Genomic DNA, 19,050 nt, shown 5'->3' with positions numbered 1-19,050 from the left:
GACTAGTAACCTCAGTATGTGGTCACTTCACTCGGAGAGTGGTCCATTATGTTCGCTCCTAGAAGAAGGTAAAAGAGACCTTGGGTCCGTTGTGTTCGTCCTAGAAGAATGTAGAAAAGTAAAAGTTGACAGGAAAACCCAGAAAAACAGTCTCCACAGAACGATAAAAGACAGCAAAAAGACGGAAAAAGATACTAAAGCTCAAGGCCGAACCAACTACAGAATGACAAGTAGACTGGTGGAAGCCCAGACTTGGAAAGAGATGTTCACCCATTATGTTCACAATTGCGGGGCAATGATACAAAATCTGGGGCAATGATACAAAACCTTTGTCTGAAATACGCTGCATGCGTCCAAAAGCCTATAAAATTCCCTTATTCCAAAGAATTCAATGAGGGCTCCCTTATTCCAAAGAATTCAATGAGGGCTCCTCCAGTCTCCCCATCCTATTTAGACACATACTTGTATGCAGAGGATCCCTGGAAGAGTGGTGTGCCCAAAGCCCGGAGATCCCTTTTGCGGGACAACTACCTTAAGGAAGGACTCCCCTGGTATATAATCAGTGGCGCTGCACATAGTATGCCGCCACACAGCATCTTCTTCCTCCAGCTGAACAGAAGTATGCCTAAAGTTGGGGGTGCGCTTTTATGTACTTGATCCCTTCATAGTCTTATGACGATCTTTGTTACCACACACCCAACCTACACGTAAAAAGGCATTTCCAAGTGGGGACGAATGAACCGAACAGATTTTAATGCACGCAAGACGCCCTGTTGTTTGTTGTCACACAAACGATTCGCTGACTCATTGCAATCGTCTATATCTATCGACGTCTATATCTATCTTGATGTTCTAAGCATGAAGAAGCAATGTGATCTCCGTTGGATGTATTTGAAGTGTCGAAAGAAGCTTTCAAGTTTTAAGACTTTTAAACGGTACAAGAATTACAACCTACATCGGGCCGAAGATGGAAGGAATATAATACACATGTATGGGCTGGATCTTCCAAATCATCCTTGAAACTTCTGGACCGCGTTCAGAGCAGAGCGCTGGTGTTGATTGGCGACGCTAGGGTATTCAACACTATTGTTTCTCTTGAGCATCGTCGTAATGTGGGTTATGTGACGCTGTTCTATCGATACTTCCATGGTGAGTGCTTCGCAGCATCGGGTCAATCGTTTACGCACAACCGGCTGTCATGGGATTGGATTGAATTGTATCTCACGTTTCTGAACTCAACTCACTGTTCCAAATTCTTAATCGAACTAAACCCCACACTGGCTAAAAAGATAATTTGAACCAATTTTCAGCTTACATTTAATTTTAAGAGGGTGCAGCGTGATTATATCAGTTAAGTGACATTTTTCGGATTTCTCCTCTAGGATTCGAACTCGGAGATTGAGATTCATAGGCGGACAAGTAACTTGTGTGCCACGGAGTCCTCCAAGATAGTACATATTATGATTTCGTCCATAGGCGGGGTAATTTCGGAGATAGGCTATATCGGACAATATTTAAATAATAATAATAGTCCGATTTGCCATTCGATTTCTCAAGGGCGCAGAAGAATCATTTTCTTCTCCGTACTCAAATGCCGACTACTGGAAAATCCACTTTTTATGGTCCACAAATAGAAGAAATATTTTTTTTAATAATAAAAATATATAGGATAAATAGAGGATGAACTGTGCTAAGGTATTACCCCGCCTTGGGGAACTCCTTGTCTCAGCCTACGTGACTTCAAATTCTTATCTCTAAATTTCCCATACGACTGGCGACCACACAAACAATTCGCAACCCAACGTTTTATGCCCGGATGGAGGGAGGAACAACTGACCGTATCGAAAGACTTCCATAGGTCCAGAGCCAAGAGGTCACGACTGTCACATGGCCTGAACAGATTGGGACCACTCTTAATATGCGCAGGAATGGTGTGCAAATATTTCGTGGTGGCTGATGCTTTGCGAATGAAAATTCTTCAACGGGACTAGAACGGCTTCGAATTTTACGACAATGAAGGGCGAATGTATATAAAATTGATTAACAAAATTAAACTCAGGATAAATTTGTTGTTTAATTAGTAGTTTTATTAGCGTTGTTGGTTTTTGAATAACAATTAAATTGAAATGATAATATTGTACTCTAGTTCGTTAAGTATAAGACTCTACTTTGTTAAGTATAAAATTAAATAATAATTTAGTACTTTCGTTGGTCGCACCTTGCGTAGTTACAATCTTCTTTCAATAGTGCTTTCATCCATTCGTCTGTACATGGCGAAATAGAGAATAGGTGGGGTTTGAACATGCCAGAGATATAACCTTGCCTTGGAACACTTTCTTGTATCTCTTTACGGACTATCAAATTATTCTCTCTATAGTTCATATATGACTGGCGGCCACAAAATTAATTCGTGATCCAACGATTTAGGCCCGGATGGAGGGAGAGAGGTCTTCGTTTGGGCCAGAGCCATGGCCTGATATGAGTGAGGCAATCAATGCTTAACGCAGGAATGGTGTGCAAAGATGTCGTAGTGGCTGATGTTCTTCGATTGGAAATTGATCAACTCGGGAGGAGTAGTCCTTCATGTTTCTGGGCTACTGCTGAGCGTATGGCAATCGGTCTGAGTCTTCGAGTCTTTCGGGCTTCAGTAGCGTTATTACTCTGCCCATTTTCCAGCCATCGGGAAATCTAAAACCAACGACAGGCTTAGGACCTTTGTCCAGTACTTGACTCCCGGTTCATTCAGATTCTTCAGCATCAGTGTAGAGGAGAGGATTCGGTAGTGACCCAGAGCCTTGAACAACTTGGATACGAAGAATGGATCTCCCCTTGTCATGCCACTCACGAGATGCTTATTAAATTTAAGATTCAACAGTCGCCAACTTTCTTTTGCTATTTACTGTGCTCTGTCTCAGATTCAAGTTCACTAAAAAGACCATTACTCCCCCTGCTCAGGCTATACCTCGGCTAAGTATTTCTAATTATTCATTTCTCTTACCAAGCTTCCTAACTTGATTCTGGCTGGGGCCAAGATTTCTAAAATCGGCCTCTTAACTTCCGAGTGATATGAAGAAACATTTCTATTACCCCTACCCATACTTCGATTCCTCGCAAGTTTGTAATCCTATTGCCAAAGGTCCCAAAAGTCAAAATTGCAAAAACTTTCTACATTAGATCCTTCCTATAGTTTTTCTACGCACAATTCAGAAGTTGTCTTCATCATCACTTTCTTCAATATCGCCATCATAATCACATTCAAGACGGCTATCATTGTCTGTGACATCGCTATAATAATGAATTTTGTGGTCAATATTGGAAGCATTCATAGATGCTGATACGATGGCATCATAACTAGTACTGGTTTGGTCATATTTTCGAAATGTTTCAAATTGAGAGCAGCTAGCTAAATTTTCCGGAAAATCTGTCTCTGGTTCTGAATCATCTTGTCCAGAGAAACTTGTTTTGTCTTCAAAGTATCGGTACAATCTTTGCCGCCCAGAGTTTTCGAATTCTAAAAGATCAGTGCGAAAATCTTCTGGCGAATAGTTTTCGATTTGAAAGAGGGACAGATTTTCCATATTCTCACATGAAATATTTCCGAATTCCGATTCCGGTAACATTGGAACATCTTCATCATAAGCTAATGTTCGAGACATATCACATTTGCGATATGTCTCGAACTGGGAACAACAATTATTAACACCATTTGTAGTTATGTCGTTTGCTAGTTCGGTTTCGGATTCGTATTCCTCGGAAGAATCATCATATCCAATGCTATTGCTTTGTTCATTGATGTGCTGGTACCATCTTTGTCTAAAACTCTCTAATTCCAAAAGATCACTGTAAAAATCTTCCAGCGCATAATTTTTATATTCAAAGATAGAACAATTGTCTAAATCCTCATATGAAGTAATTTGATATATTGATTTCATTGGGACATCTCCATTGTTATCCAATTGCGACTCATCATCATACGTTTTGGTGGTTTGGTCACCTATCCTATAGGTCTCGGATTGGCAGCAACAATTATTGACATAATCTTCCGGAAAGTCGATTGTCGATTCGTATTCCGACTCTGATAATTCCATGGAGGAATTATCATGTCCAACACTGTTGCTTTGGACTTCCAAATGTTGGTTGTATGTTCGGCTCTCTAATTCCAGCAGATCATTAGGAAAATGCGAATTGTACACCAATTCCAAGCAATCATCATCTGCATTGCTGGTGGTTCGTTCACATGTTCGAAATGTCTCGAATTGGGAGCAAGAATCGTTAGCATTATCTTCAGAGATATCAATAGCCGATTCATATTCAGACTCGGAATCGTGTTCGGAATTCATGAAGGAACCATCACGCTCAACATTGTTGCTTTGCTGATCAACATTTTCTAGTTTCAGTCCCTTGAAATCATTATCCTCGTATGCCTCATATGCGATGCGGATTCTTTGTATCTCTTTATAGTGGTTATACAACCTTCTTCGCGAACTTACTATGTGCTTCCAATATTGAGATTGTCTAAAACTAATAACCCCTGGTTCTTCATCCGTATCGAATCCGGAGCTAAATTCCAAGTCAATGTTATTAGAGGCGTCCACTAAGGCATCGGCAGTTCTATAGCCTTCTAATTGAAAATTGTTCAAACTCTGCTGCCAATCTCTGAAATCCCTTTTCGGATTGCCAAATTTCCCTGCTATATTACAAAACTGACCCCCAACTGCATTATGTTCCTGTACCTCAGAAGCCTCGTTTCCCAAATATTCTAGAATGACATTTTATTTTAAATTAACAAAATTTTCTTTATTTTTTTTACAAACGAGATACATATTTAAACAAAATTGAAATGAACACATTTTGCAATACTTACCCTCAACGCAACTAGTTCCGCCCAATCCACCATTGTCCCCATTCGCCCCGCAATCACAATCAAAGACTTCATTTATGACATTCCTCGTTGCCTTTCTTTGATTTTCGTTTCTTTTTTTCTATTTTTGCCGCGGGATGGTCAGGAAAACGTTTTGACGACTCTCTTCCGTGCCGTTCTTGATGGGCCTCATTCGCAGAACAAGAATCTGAAATGTTTTTGTAATAAAAAGCAAAATAATGTTTTAATATAAACATTTTTTTTGTGATGAAATTCATTTTTGCAAAACTTACCGTCAATGTTGTCATTTGCACGAATTCCATGTTCCTCGGTTGCTCCAAATTCGGACTCCACGAATTGGTTGAATGTATCCATATTTGATTGTTTGTTTGTTGAGTTTCTTTTCAGTTTTTGTTTTGATTCTTTTGTTCTTTCCTTTTTTGAAAAAATTTTTGTGTTCTTTCTTGAATTCAAAAGTTTGACAACTGAACTATAAAACATAGGTAGGTAGGTAGAATCTTTAAAATACGAACTTCATTCATAACTCTTTTCAACACAAAATACATTGAAAAAAATGCATAACATTAAACATCTTTGTTTTGGAAGATCGAACTTCTTTAATTACGAGTGGTTTGTGCCGACTACAAAAGCAATTACTTTCCTTTCTATCTTTCCTACAATGAAGCATATTGCAGAGAAGCTGATATTAATATTCGGTGATTTATTGGGCCCTTTCCATATGATAACTGATTTTCTTCTTGCCTTGCTTGCATCCAGGATTCACTAATATTCAGTGAATCCTGGCTTGCATCGATAAGAGGTTGTCGAGTCGATGATGATCCCTAGAACTCTTGGCCCCTTTACTGTCGGAATTATTTGTCTATCGACCATTACCTTAGGAACTATAGTGAACTCACTCGTCCAGTAGAAGAACAGTTTGGCCAATGAGCGAGATTTTCAGCTTAATACCCCTGAACTTCCGCCAAATCTTGGAAATCAAAATTTCCTTGCCCGACCTAGATTGCGCTTCAAACGATAGAGACTAAACGGAACAGGGCAGAGAACACCGTTCTGGACCTTTGGATTGTACCTCTCGTTTCTGAACTCTACATTGGATCGACCGCACAAGTAGTTCGCAAATCACTTTTTCCTCGAGTTCGGAAGATTGAACTCGATGACGTCATTAAAAAAAAAATGTGGCATGATTGACCGTATCCAATGCCTTTGATAGGTCAAGGGTCATGAGGATGGTTCTTTGAAGGGGTATCTTCCCATATAGATCACGGTGAGTGCTGTTGTTGTGCTGTGCATCTCACAGAATCCGTGTTGATGATCCTCCGGTAGTAAGGTAAACTCAAACCAAGCAGGAATATGGTTGTCCATGGCACGGCCATTTTGCCTGGCTATGTGTTAGGCAGTCTGCCATTAGACGCATTTGACGATTTTGTCCATTCTGATCGGCATAAAATGCCTGCGATTTCAGATAAGTTGTCAAATAAATGGGAACCTAAAGTTGAATTTCTTTCTGCCAGTGCGGTACACGCACAGAAAATGTGACGTCCTCACAGCTTCTGCAGAAATGGTTACTTGCGACGTTTAGTCTAGCAGCATGTTTACCGATGAACAAGTGTCCTGCCATAAAGGATACAATGACTGACCAGTGACGGCAAAGCAGTAAATCTCTTCAAGTCTAGATTGGGCCACAATATATTTAAGAGTTCACTACCCGCACTTGTGACCAACCATCATTCGTTGTCTTCGGGCTTGATTCTGAATACTTAGCTCACCATCACTTCTTTAATTGCAAGTATCTCCGCTTGATACACACTGCAGTGGTCGGGTAACCTTCTCGATATGACTAGACTTAGTTCTGATAGAGAACACCCCAAAGCTCACCGGGTAGTCTTGTCTAGAACCATCCGTATAGAAGTGTATGTAGCTTCTATAACCATGTATATTGTTGTAGTAATCACATATTTGCATGTGGTGGCAGCGATCTTCGTCAAGTTCTTAAAGGTGAGCAAGATCGTCCCGGTCTATAGGGCCGACCACCGTGGGAACTTTGTGGCCATTGGTTATTTAAAGGTTGCAAATACTTGGCCTGTTGTTATATCGAGCATCATAGAAGGTGCCGCCCGGCCTCTTACTAAGACTCTCCACTCGATGCCGCTGGTTGTCCGTGACTGGGAACATTATGGCCATTGGTTATTTAAAAGTGCCAAATATTCGCCTTCTTGTTGTTGTATCGAGCATCATAGGAGGTACCGCCCGGCCTCTCACTGAAACTCTAAACTCGATGCCGCTGGTTGTCCGTGACTGGGAACATTATGGCCATTGGTTATTTTGAAGGTGCCAAATACTCGCCTTGCTGTCATATCGAGCATCATAGGAGGTGCCGCCCGGCCTCTCACTGAGACTCTCCACTCGATGCCGCTGGTTGTCCGTGACAGCAGTTGCAGCTACATTTCACTATTCGCAACCAGTGCGTGCGCCTGGTAGCTTTCAGTTGATATTGTAGTTGCAATCGGTTATATCAGGAATATTGGCACTTTACTTTCTATCAAATAAGGGCTCAGGCAATGTTTAATCCACACTGGCTGGAACATCGGGCATTGTGTTAAGGATAATACATTGTCCGTAGCGGCCGCATGACCAAAGATAAAGCTCCCTTAGCCTCACAGCAGTGGTCCCAGGAACTTGTCTAGCTGCAATGTTCAGGCCATCAGGTGTTATTGTTGTGATGCACAAACAAGCACTCCATCTAGTGTATGACACGCGGCTTAAACCCTCATCATTTCTTAATGGCTTCCTTGCAAGTGTATAGGGCAAGGGTTGCCTTTCCTGCCCTTTTCAAAATGTTTAATTTAGTTATTCCTTCATTTATTACAATACTAATTCCTGAAGTTCAATTTCCTGTCTAGCACAGGTATTTTGCGTTTTCCGTTAATGGAACGTTCTCTGCTCACAAGGTGACAGGTGCCATTGCGGGTAATTTGTACCTCCTGGTGAAAAGAACATTTTCCATCATAGACGGATTAACACCTTTACCACTTTCGGTAGCCCACTTCGTTGTCGCCTTCTTCCAGAGACAATAATATATTGTGAACGGCTATATTCCAAAGTAGAGGAAACAGTACACTCTCTTGAGGTGTTCTTCTATAACCAATTTTTATAGATCTACGGATCCCAGGAGTGCCTGGTTAAGTAAGTTATTGATTAATGTTTCTCAAATCTTTCGCCTTTGTATGTTAAGATTTGCCTGCTTTTGGGATAAAAATGACCTTTTGTTTCTGCATCTTACAGGACTATATGAAATGGTGATACAAGCAGTGTTGTTGTTGTCGTTGTTGTAACCAAATTTGTATGTGGAGAAGGCGATCTTCGTCAAGCTCCATATGCGGACAAACTCGTTCCAGTCCATAGGACCGACCGCCACCGGAACCATATGGCCATTGGTTATTTAAAGGCGCCAGTAACTCGCTTTGTCATATCGAGTATCATAGGCACTCAGTATTTAAATAAGAGCCAGTGCCGGCCGGACTCTCATTGAGACTCTCTACTCGATAACGCGACTGCGCTCCCGGTAGCTCTCACCTGATCTTCTCGTAGTGACGATGGACACCCCTCAAATCGGTCTCAGTACTTGCAACCCCAAGAATCAGAGTATATCCAAGGAGCCTGTCTAACTAGCCCATCTTGTAATTTGACCGGTGATGAATAAATAAATAATTAGGTCGTGGCTCAGATACAATTTCCCCACCAGCCTTCGACGCATGCATATGCGTTGCAGAAATTCCCGGGAAATTTGTATCAGCGAGCAGTTGTAGTGTTTCCTCACTAATTTCCGTAGCATAGAGGCCTCAGATGTATCCACCACGGAGCTACAGAATTCCAGCCAGAATGTTTTCTGCGCCTTTTTCAGCTAGCCCTTATAGACCTTCGCTGTTTGCCCCTTGGTTTGGCTCTAGGACATGTTCACATAAGCAAGTCATTCTGGGCCGTGATGATCCGCTTGACCATTATGTCTATGTCCTCCGCAGTTTCCCCTTCCGTTTCAGGTCTAGAAGGGACATTTGTGCGAATTTTATTCCAATCCGCCTTTCTCCTATTTAGCCCAGAGACCACATCTGCAGTATTTTTTTCTGGACTGAAACTAATGTGACCATGATCAGAGAAGCTGTGGTCATCCAAGTAACATATTTTTCCGCTAATATTCTCTGATTCAAAGGTAATTTGTAGTACCTGTTTCTGGTTATAAAGGTTGGTTCATTTCCTTCATTACAAATCGCCAGATTGCAACTTATAAAACCTTTATTCGATAAGCAGTTCACCACTTTCGTTGATATTCGAACTTCCCCATATCTGGAGATGTGCACTGAGGCTCTTGAAGGCGGCAATTCTGAATCGTGTCTCATATCTAGCGAAGCCAGCCTCAAAAAGGTTTAGACTGATCTTTGCAAGAATACAGGATCTGTGTCTCCCATTCCCCGTAACCTTGAATAGGAATTCTTAGTCCACTAAAAATTCCTCCGCACAGAGAGTTTCCTGAATAAGGACAACGTTAAATTTGCCTGTCATCAGAAGATGTGGCTTAAAAATGAGAACCAAACGACCGTTATTCCATATTTTGGGTATTACTTGGGTGGATATAAAAAAATAAAGGTAATGATTGAATTTCGATATATATGATAAATTAATTTATAGTCCAATATGGACCATTGGGCCATCTTCGAACTTAACCTGTTGAATACTAATCTGTAACAAGCTTCAATTCAAAAGCTTTGTCTTCAGAGAACGTAGCTTGATTACCATAAGCAGACGGACGTACGAGGCTAGCACGGCTATGTGAATTGAGGGGTAAATTTACATAAATATGATTACAAAATTAAACTCAGGATAATTTCATTGCTTAATTAGTGGTTTTATTTGTGTTGTTGGTGTGTGGATAACATAAATAAATTGAAATAATAATGTTGTACTCTAGTTTGTTAAATATAAAATGTATTAATAATTTGATCTTTTCGTTGGTCTCTCCTTGCGTAGCTACAATCTTCTTTCTACAGTGTTTTCATCCATTCGTTTGTAGGGGCGGAATAGGAGTTTGAACGGTGCCAGAGATATTACCCCCCTTTGGGAACTTCCTTGTATCACTTTAAGGGGCTTAAAATTTGTATCTCTAAAGTTCACATACGACCACATAAATAATTCGTGATTGAACGTTTTAGGCCCGGAGGGAGGGAGGTCTTCGATGGGTTCAGAGCCACGAGGAACCGGTTATCACATGGCCTTACCTGATTGAGACAGCGATTAATAGGCGCAGGTATGGACCGCAAATAATTGGTGTTGGCTCATGCTCTGCGAATGAAATCCCTCAACGGTGATTGGGAGGAACAATTCTTCAAGCTACTTAGCTGCTGCTGAGAGTTTGGAAATTGGATTGAATCTTTGAGTTTTCCAGGCTTCAGTAGCATTATTTTCCAGCCATCGGGAACTCTAAAAGTCAAAGACGAGCTGAGGACCTTTGTCCGATACTCGACACCCGGTTCATTCAGATTCTTCAGCATCAGTATAGAGGAGGGGATATGGTAGTGGCCCAGAGCCTAGAACAACTTGGATCTGCAGATGACATTTGCAACTTCGACTACCGTTACGAAGAATGGATCTCCCCTTGTCATGCCACTCACGGGATGCTTATTCAATTTAAGATTCAACAGTCGCCAACTTTCTTTTGTTATTTACTGTGCTCTGTCTCAGATTCAAGTTCACTAAAAAGACCATTACTCCCGCTGCTCAGGCTATACCTCGGCTAAGTATTTCTAATTATTCATTTCTCTTACCAAGCTTCCTAACTTGATTCTGGCTGGGGCCAAGATTTCTAAAATCGGCCTCTTAACTTCCGAGTGATATGAAGAAACATTTCTATTACCCCTACCCATACCTCAATTCCTCGCAAGTTTGTAATCCTATTGCCAAAAGTCCCAAAAGTCAAAATTGCAAAAACTTTCTACATTAGATCCTTCCTATAGTTTTTCTACGCACAATTCAGAAGTTGTCTTCATCATCACTTTCTTCAATATCGCCATCATAATCACATTCAAGACGGCTATCATTGTTGGAATCTGATTCCGATTGCATGGTATCATCACCATTGTCTGTGACATCGCTATAATAATGCATTTTGTGATCAATATTGGAAGCATTCATAGATGCTGATACGATGGCATCATAACTAGTACTGGTTTGGTCATATTTTCGAAATGTTTCAAATTGAGAGCAGCTAGCTAAATTTTCTGGAAAATCTGTCTCTGGTTCTGAATCATCTTGTCCAGAGAAACTTGTTTTGTCTTCAAAGTATCGGTACAATCTTTGCCGCCCAGAGTTTTCGAATTCTAAAAGATCAGTGCGAAAATCTTCTGGCGAATAATTTTCGATTTGAAAGAGGGACAGATTTTCCATATTCTCACATGAAATATTTCCGAATTCCGATTCCGGTAACATTGGAACATCTTCATCATAAGCTAATGTTCGAGACATATCACATTTGCGATATGTCTCGAACTGGGAACAACAATTATTAGCACCATTTGTATTTATGTCGTTTGCTAGTTCGGTTTCGGATTCGTATTCCTCGGAAGAATCATCATATCCAATGCTATTGCTTTGTTCATTGATGTGCTGGTACCATCTTTGTCTAAAACTCTCTAATTCCAAAAGATCACTGTAAAAATCTTCCAGCGCATAATTTTTATATTCAAAGATAGAACAATTGTCTAAATCTTCATATGAAGTAATTTGATATATTGATTTCATTGGGACATCTCCATTGTTATCCAATAGCAACTCATCATCATACGTTTTGGTGGTTTGGTCACCTATCCTATAGGTCTCGGATTGGCAGCAACAATTATTGACATAATCTTCCGGAAAGTCGATTGTCGATTCGTATTCCGACTCTGATAATTCCATGGAGGAATTATCATTTCCAACACTGTTGCTTTGGACTTCCAAGTGTTGGTTGTATGTTCGGCTCTCTAATTTCAGCAGATCATTAGGAAAATGCGAATTGTACACCAATTCCAAGCAATCATCATCTGCATTGCTGGTGGTTCGTTCACATGTTCGAAATGTCTCGAATTGGGAGCAAGAATCGTTAGCATTATCTTCAGAGATATCAATAGCCGATTCATATTCAGACTCGGAATTCATGAAGGAACCATCACGCTCAACATTGTTGCTTTGCTGATCAACATTTTCTAGTTTCAGTCCCTTGAAATCATTATCCTCGTATGCCTCATATGCGATGCGGATTCTTTGTATCTCTTTATAGTGGTTATACAACCTTCTTCGCGAACTTACTATGTGCTTCCAATATTGAGATTGTCTAAAACTAATAACCCCTGGTTCTTCATCCGTATCGAATCCGGAGCTAAATTCCAAGTCAATGTTATTAGAGGCGTTCACTAAGGCATCGGCAGTTCTATAGCCATCTAATTGAAAATTGTTCAAACTCTGCTGCCAATCTCTGAAATCCCTTTTCGGATTGCCAAATTTCCCTGCTATATTACAAAACTGACCCCCAACTGCATTATGTTCCTGTACCTCAGAAGCCTCGTTTCCCAAATATTCTAGAATGACATTTTATTTTAAATTAACAAAATTTTCTTTATTTTTTTTACAAACGAGATACATATTCAAACAAAATTGAAATGAACACATTTTGCAATACTTACCCTCTACGCAACTAGTTCCTCCCAATCCACTATTGTTCCCATTCTCCCCGCAATCACAATCAAAGACTTCATTTAGGACATTCCTCGTTGCCTTTCTTTGATTTTCGTTTCTTGTTTCTATTCTTGCCGCGGGATGGTCAGGAAAACGTTTTGACGACTCTCTTCCGTGCCGTTCTTGATGGGCCTCATTCGCAGAACAAGAATCTGAAATGTTTTTGTAATAAAAAGCAAAATAATGTTTTAATATAAAAATTTTTTTGTGATGAAATTCATTTTTGCAAAACTTACCGTCAATGTTGTTATTTGCACGAATTCCATGTTCCTCGGTTGCTCCAAATTCGGACTCCACGAATTGGTTGAATGTATCCATATTTGATTGTTTGTTTGTTGAGTTTCTTTTCAGTTTTTGTTTTGATTCTTTTGTTCTTTCCTTTTTTGAAAAAATTTTTGTGTTCTTTCTTGAATTCAAAAGTTTGACAACTGAACTATAAAACATAGGTAGGTAGGTAGAATCTTTAAAATACGAACTTCATTCATAACTCTTTTCAGCACAAAATACATTGAAAAAAATGCATAACATTAAACATCTTTGTTTTGGAAGATCGAACTTCTTTAATTACGAGTGGTTTGTGCCGACTACAAAAGGAATAAGTTCCTTTTCTATCTCTGCTACCATTTTGTCAAGCATATTGCAAAAAGATATTTATACTCGGTGATTAATTGCGTCCTTCCCATATGGCCTTAGAGATTCAGTAATTTCGATCTTGAAATAATTGATAACTGTTCTTTTTTCTTCGGTGGCTACCGTGGCGCAGAGGTTATCATGTCCGCCTATGACGCCAAACGCCTAGGCTCAAACCCCGGCTTGAACATCAGAAAAAATTTCAGTGGTGGTTACCCTTTACTAATACTTTCTTACGAGGTATCCTGCCATGTTAAAAATTGTCTACCTAGTGGTTGTTGTCCCGCTCTAAATCATGTAGAACTACCTTTAGAGTTCTGGGCGGTGGATACCTATCCACAAGATAGTGATTTGGATTGTCTCTGCGATAACCGCCCTAGAGGTGTTGCTTAGACAGCATGTAGTTATGTCTTCGCACGGGTAGGATCTTTGTCTTCTGATGAAGGTGGTCCACATGAGAACTGAGGAGACAGTCCGTCGCAGTTCGAAGGGCGGTATTCTGATAAATCTGTTTATACGATACCTCACTGGCGCTGCATAACTTACCACAAACCGGCCAAATGCTTTTAAGTGGTCAACAAGGTTTCTCCGTCAGCACCCCAAGTGCTGCCGGCAAGTGACTTGTGGACCTTGTTTTTACTTTTGACTTTATGGCAAATTGCTGTAGCATGTGGGGAGAATGTATAAGAGCTGTTAAATGTGACGCCAAGTATTTTGGGACACTTGATGGTCGGAATCATTTCTTCATCGACCATTACAGTGCCAGCTCGGTATTCATCTCACGCGTATTTGTTCCTTATAGTGAATGAAGGATAGGTTGAGGTTAAACAGTGCCGGAGATATCACTACCAAATGATGCCGCTTTGCGGCACTCAGAGGAGGAGGCTCCTTATCTCTAATCGGACTGCACTAATTGATATGAGAGAAGTATCCCCCTGTTCCTTAATGTAATGTCCATGGCAAATTTAGTAGTATAAGTTCTTGTTACTTGCCTTGCTTGCAGACTGTTATCGGGAAGGGGTTGCCGATGATAGATTTTCTTTGCCTTTGACTTGTTCTCACCACGCGGATGCCCTTCACTTGAGGTATTAAGATCCCGTGCTTCCGATCGCTCAGTAGGCTTGTGGTCGAATTCCCGATCACTTTAGAAGTGCTGAACTTGCCATGTGTCGTCACAGATGGTGAAAATTTCAGATTTACATGATTTGTAAGTCCTGACCTTACGCAATTTATTATGAGATCAAGAGGAGCCAGGCTTGTTCTTTCATGCGGACGAACTACGGATAGGGTGAACAGTAAAGATTGAGAGAATATCCTTTGCAACATAGGAACTTCGAATGCGGTAAGGATTGGGTTGAAGTCATCTATTAAACGCATAGGCACCCAGATATCCACGAGGCTCTGTTTGGATAAAACCTGATAACCCTGACAACAAACCTTGAAATGTCAAAAGTCACTGGTGATATGACGTATTTGGAGCGCACAACAACTAGACTTGAAATGACTTGACGTGAAATGGAGAACTAAAGGAAAGCCAAAGATAGCAAGACACCAACCACTATGGGACGCGTTTCGTCTTTGGTTATAAGACTTTTCGAACATATTAGGTGTGATATCTTTAAGGGCCATGCGTTGGTATGTTGTATTTGAATCGTATTAAAAGCGAAAACGCATCTATTATACAATTACCACATTAACCACACTCGACAACCCTGTCTATTAGCTGTACTTTTCCTAATGCATGTATTTTTGTGTAATGACAGACATTCTTTCTGTGACAAATTACACTTCTTCCGTACTACACATGATTTTGTTCATCTGTTGGAAGTTGTATTGATTGTATTGACGAACGCTAAGACAACGGCAATGGCTCTCGCTGTTGCTCCGTGTGCCCAGGTTCCCATCCTGGCCGGGCTCTTCCAAATTTTTCAAGTTTTTTGCCTGTTAGGGCGAGATCATTAAATTTAACAATTTTTGTTTGTTTCTCTTTCGAGACGAGCTCAATGATCGGAGATGCAAATGGAGAAGGATTACCCTTTTCTGTCTACAAAATCCTCAAGGGGGTGGTGTTTACGCAGAGAAATGAAAGAGTAGCAATTTGGTTTAAGAAGATGCTAATTGCAATTATTTTTTAATCTTTCAGGAACATCATTTACAACGAGCAATATGTACAGGACTTATTATTCCGACGCCAGAAGTCTATACCACCGATCAAGATTTCTACGACAGAAATTATCCCCCCAATTACCGTATGCCTCGGCAGTTGATTCACATGCAACGTAAGTTTTCTTATTTATTGCATATCTTGATTGTAAGAGTTGTCTAAATTTTCTTTTATTTCTTTCATGCTACAGCACTTGGTTTGGAACAAGATGTACCCGAATATGATATGGATAGCGAAGATGAAATGTGGATAACACAACAACGAAAGCGTTTAGACTTAACGCCATTCAAATTTGAACAAATGATGGATCGTCTTGAGAAGAGCTCAGGCCAGACAGTGGTTACATTGAACGAGGCGAAAGCGCTGCTCAAACAGGACGATGAGGTCAGCATAGCCGTATACGACTACTGGCTGAATAAGCGCCTGAAAATGGTAAAGACAAATTCGAATAAACTCTTCTTTTACTCAAATCACAATTGCCCTTATTCATTTCAACAATCTCTTTCTAAATCACTTTTTTTTGGTTTGGTTCGAATGTCATTCATGTTTTAATTGTGTTTTCGGCTTCAATTCAAAAAATACAGCAACATCCTTTGATTCTTGCCGTGAAGACAGAGAATCGGCCGGGAGCCTCATCAAATAATCCGTACTTAGCTTTCCGCCGGCGCACTGAAAAAATGCAAACGCGAAAGAATCGTAAGAATGATGAGACTTCCTATGAGAAGATGCTCAAGTTGAGGTACGTATCTATATTGCAGCTACAAATCATTTTATAGTGGAAATAAAAACACGCAATATCTTCTATTTTTTTCCAGGCGTGATTTGCAGAGAGCCACTACCGTACTGGAGATGGTGAAGAGGCGTGAGAAAACTAAACGCGAACAACTGCATTTGTCCATAGAGATCTTTGAGAAACGTGTCCAACTCAGAGATTTTAATGGCGCTTTACTTTCAGAGCTCAGTGCTACGCTTAAGAATTCAAGGTTGGTGTACTCGTGGGAATCAACAAGTAATTGCAAAATTTACCTTCGATGTTGTCTCTCTTTTTGTGTTTGATTACAGACCCGCCTTCGCACCCCTGTATGCTAACCAATACTCGCATCATTCGTCATCTTCAGGAGCCACTCCAACAGCTGTGGTACCAAGTGTGGCTTCGTCTGCAGCCGGTTTGAACAATGTTATGGGCTCTACGGGATTATTAACACCGGGATCTGCTGGCAGTGTGACAACGCCAGGCGGTCATATATATTCATCAACATCGCCGTACCTGAATTCCGCAAATGTAGCCATGGGTAAGTAAAAACCATAAGATACGTGGCCGGCCACCTACCTTTTTGCAACAATACTAATTCATATAATTCTCCAATCACAGATGGTTTAAATGCAGGCAGCCGCAAAGAGAAGCGCCAGTATAAGAAGCGCAAACACAAAGTACCCCGTGATAAACAGCAACAATTGCATCACCAGCAGCAGCATTTGCAGCAGCAACAACAGTATTTAGCCAATATTGGTGTTATACCAACATCGGCAACCACAGGAGCTGCCTTGGGTGCTGCGGGTGTCGCCGGTGGTGTTGGTGGTCTTGGTGTACCGGTAGGTACAGCAACTTTGCCACACCACCTGCCGCATCATTTGCATCATCACCTGCATCGTCAAAGTTCATCGCCTGCGCCAAATGAATCCACCATCGAAACCGAGGAAGAAGATTTAGCGCACAAAATCGGCTCAGAGAGCGAAGAAGAGGCTCCATTTGCATTTAGAAGAAAACAAGGCTGCGATTATTTAAGGGTAAGTTGTACATCATAGCCTTTACAAATTAAATTCGAGGGGGAAAGAAATATGTGAAATATAAACGATATGTTATGATATTTTAGATATTTTATTGAAAATTCCTACAAAGTTGTAGTTTCATAGAAAATTTCGTCTGAATTTGATTTTAAAGAAAAATTTCCCGAAATTTGATTTCTATGAAATTTTTGGTTATACCCTATGCCACTTTAGTGGTACAGGGTAAGTGCATATGTTTGTAACACCCAGAAGGAAAAGAGTTAGGCCTTAAAACAGAGAGTTAGACTGAAAATCACCTTTGGATTCGATAGAGCTAGTCTGTCTGTCTGTTTGTTTATCCAATCGTCTGTTCATCCAATCATCTTGAAATTTTGCACAGGCACCTTTTTTGTCCTGCTTTTTGGATATAGCTCCCATTCATATGTTCGGACTAATATTGCAATAATATCGTCATTTATTAACCGATTGTTACGAAATTTTGACAATATGTAATTATTACAACTTTAAGCAGATTTGCTCGAAATTTGATACGGATTGTTCTATAACCCATATGAAAACCTCTGCTGAAGTCCATCAAAATCGGTTCACAATAAGATGTACCTCTCAACTTTAACTTTTGGGGTAGGTGTAAGGGATTTGAATATATTTTCATCGCATGGCTTTCCAGACATTTGGTGGCACCGGATAGTTGTGAGCACCACACAGGCTGGAACATAAAGGTCCGATCTGTGTGGTGTTCATTGCTGTCACGAGAAGCTTAGCTGCGAGCTATCGGGTGCGTCCACAGGTTGCGGATAGTGGAATGCTCCATACGGAAAAGCTGCAATGGAAGTCGCGGACAATCAGCGGTATCGAGCAGAGAGTCTCAGTGAGAGGTCGGTCGGTCGGCACCAGCTCTTGCACAAATACTAAATGCCTATGATGCTCGATATGACAAGGCGAGATGTTAAATTTGTTATGTATTCCCGAATATCTTTCAATTGCATTACATACTATATACCCGATGGAACTACTTTTTAACTTGCCGATGAAGAACTCCATCGGGTCAATCCGGTACGTACAACCGGCTGCCATGGGACCTCAGGCATTTTTGGCGACGTAACTGTGACTGATACGAAGAGAGGCGCCAGGTGTTCAACTATCAATTTGTTGTGCATCCTGAGAGTGACAGGGCTAGAAGTAAAGGCATATATCGTATCCGTGGTCTCCGAGCCGAAGGATAGCCATCACAATTTACCGTGAACGAAGTTACGAATGCCAACCGTGGCGCAAAATCATCCAAGGCGTTGGGCCCCGATAAAATCTCTACACTGATGAAGAACCTGGATCATCCTGAAGTCGAGGACCCAATCTGTCTTTGAACAGTCTCATATTACTCGATGTTTGGAAGATGGGCAGAGTGATCCCGCTACTAAAGCATGGAAAGGACCCGAGTAAGAGGGAGTCGTACTGATCGATTTCCCTTCTCACCAATAGCCAAGACTCTTGGGGGACTACCCCTCCCGAGCCTCGTTGGAGAATTTTAGTTCGCCAAGCACAACAACTGATTTGCCTGCCGTCACCGCACATATTTGTCATGGCTTTAATCGGCCCAGGCCACGGGATAGGACGGTTCTCGTGGCACTGGACCTATGGAAGGTCATGGACATGGTCAACCATGTCAAACTATTATAGGACATTGTCAACACGTCCCTCCAGCCAAGCCTGAAACGCTGGGTTGCGAATTATCTATATGGACGCCAATCATTTGGGGAATTTAGGGATAAGAAATTGAAAGACGTTGAGTGAAACAGGAAGTTCCCCAAGGCGGGGTGACATCTTCGGC

General features: G+C 40.9%; 1 protein-coding gene across 1 annotated transcript in view; it reads left to right on the top strand.

The window, feature by feature from the left end:
- The window catches only part of LOC106091196 (uncharacterized), a 43,870-nt gene that overhangs the window by 9,637 nt on the left and 15,183 nt on the right, over window positions 1–19,050 (top strand). Inside the window, exons 2-7 of the mRNA XM_059369159.1 lie at window positions 15,417–15,552; window positions 15,628–15,869; window positions 16,022–16,176; window positions 16,253–16,420; window positions 16,500–16,729; window positions 16,810–17,225. Of these exons, the coding sequence (XP_059225142.1) occupies window positions 15,417–15,552; window positions 15,628–15,869; window positions 16,022–16,176; window positions 16,253–16,420; window positions 16,500–16,729; window positions 16,810–17,225 (1,347 nt within the window). The remainder of the gene's footprint in view (window positions 1–15,416; window positions 15,553–15,627; window positions 15,870–16,021; window positions 16,177–16,252; window positions 16,421–16,499; window positions 16,730–16,809; window positions 17,226–19,050) is intronic.

The sequence above is a fragment of the Stomoxys calcitrans genome, chromosome 5 (assembly GCF_963082655.1).
Source record: "Stomoxys calcitrans chromosome 5, idStoCalc2.1, whole genome shotgun sequence".
Taxonomy (NCBI): domain Eukaryota; kingdom Metazoa; phylum Arthropoda; class Insecta; order Diptera; family Muscidae; genus Stomoxys; species Stomoxys calcitrans.
The sequence above is the reverse complement of the archived record's forward strand: the minus strand, read 5'-3'. Positions and strand labels throughout refer to the sequence as shown.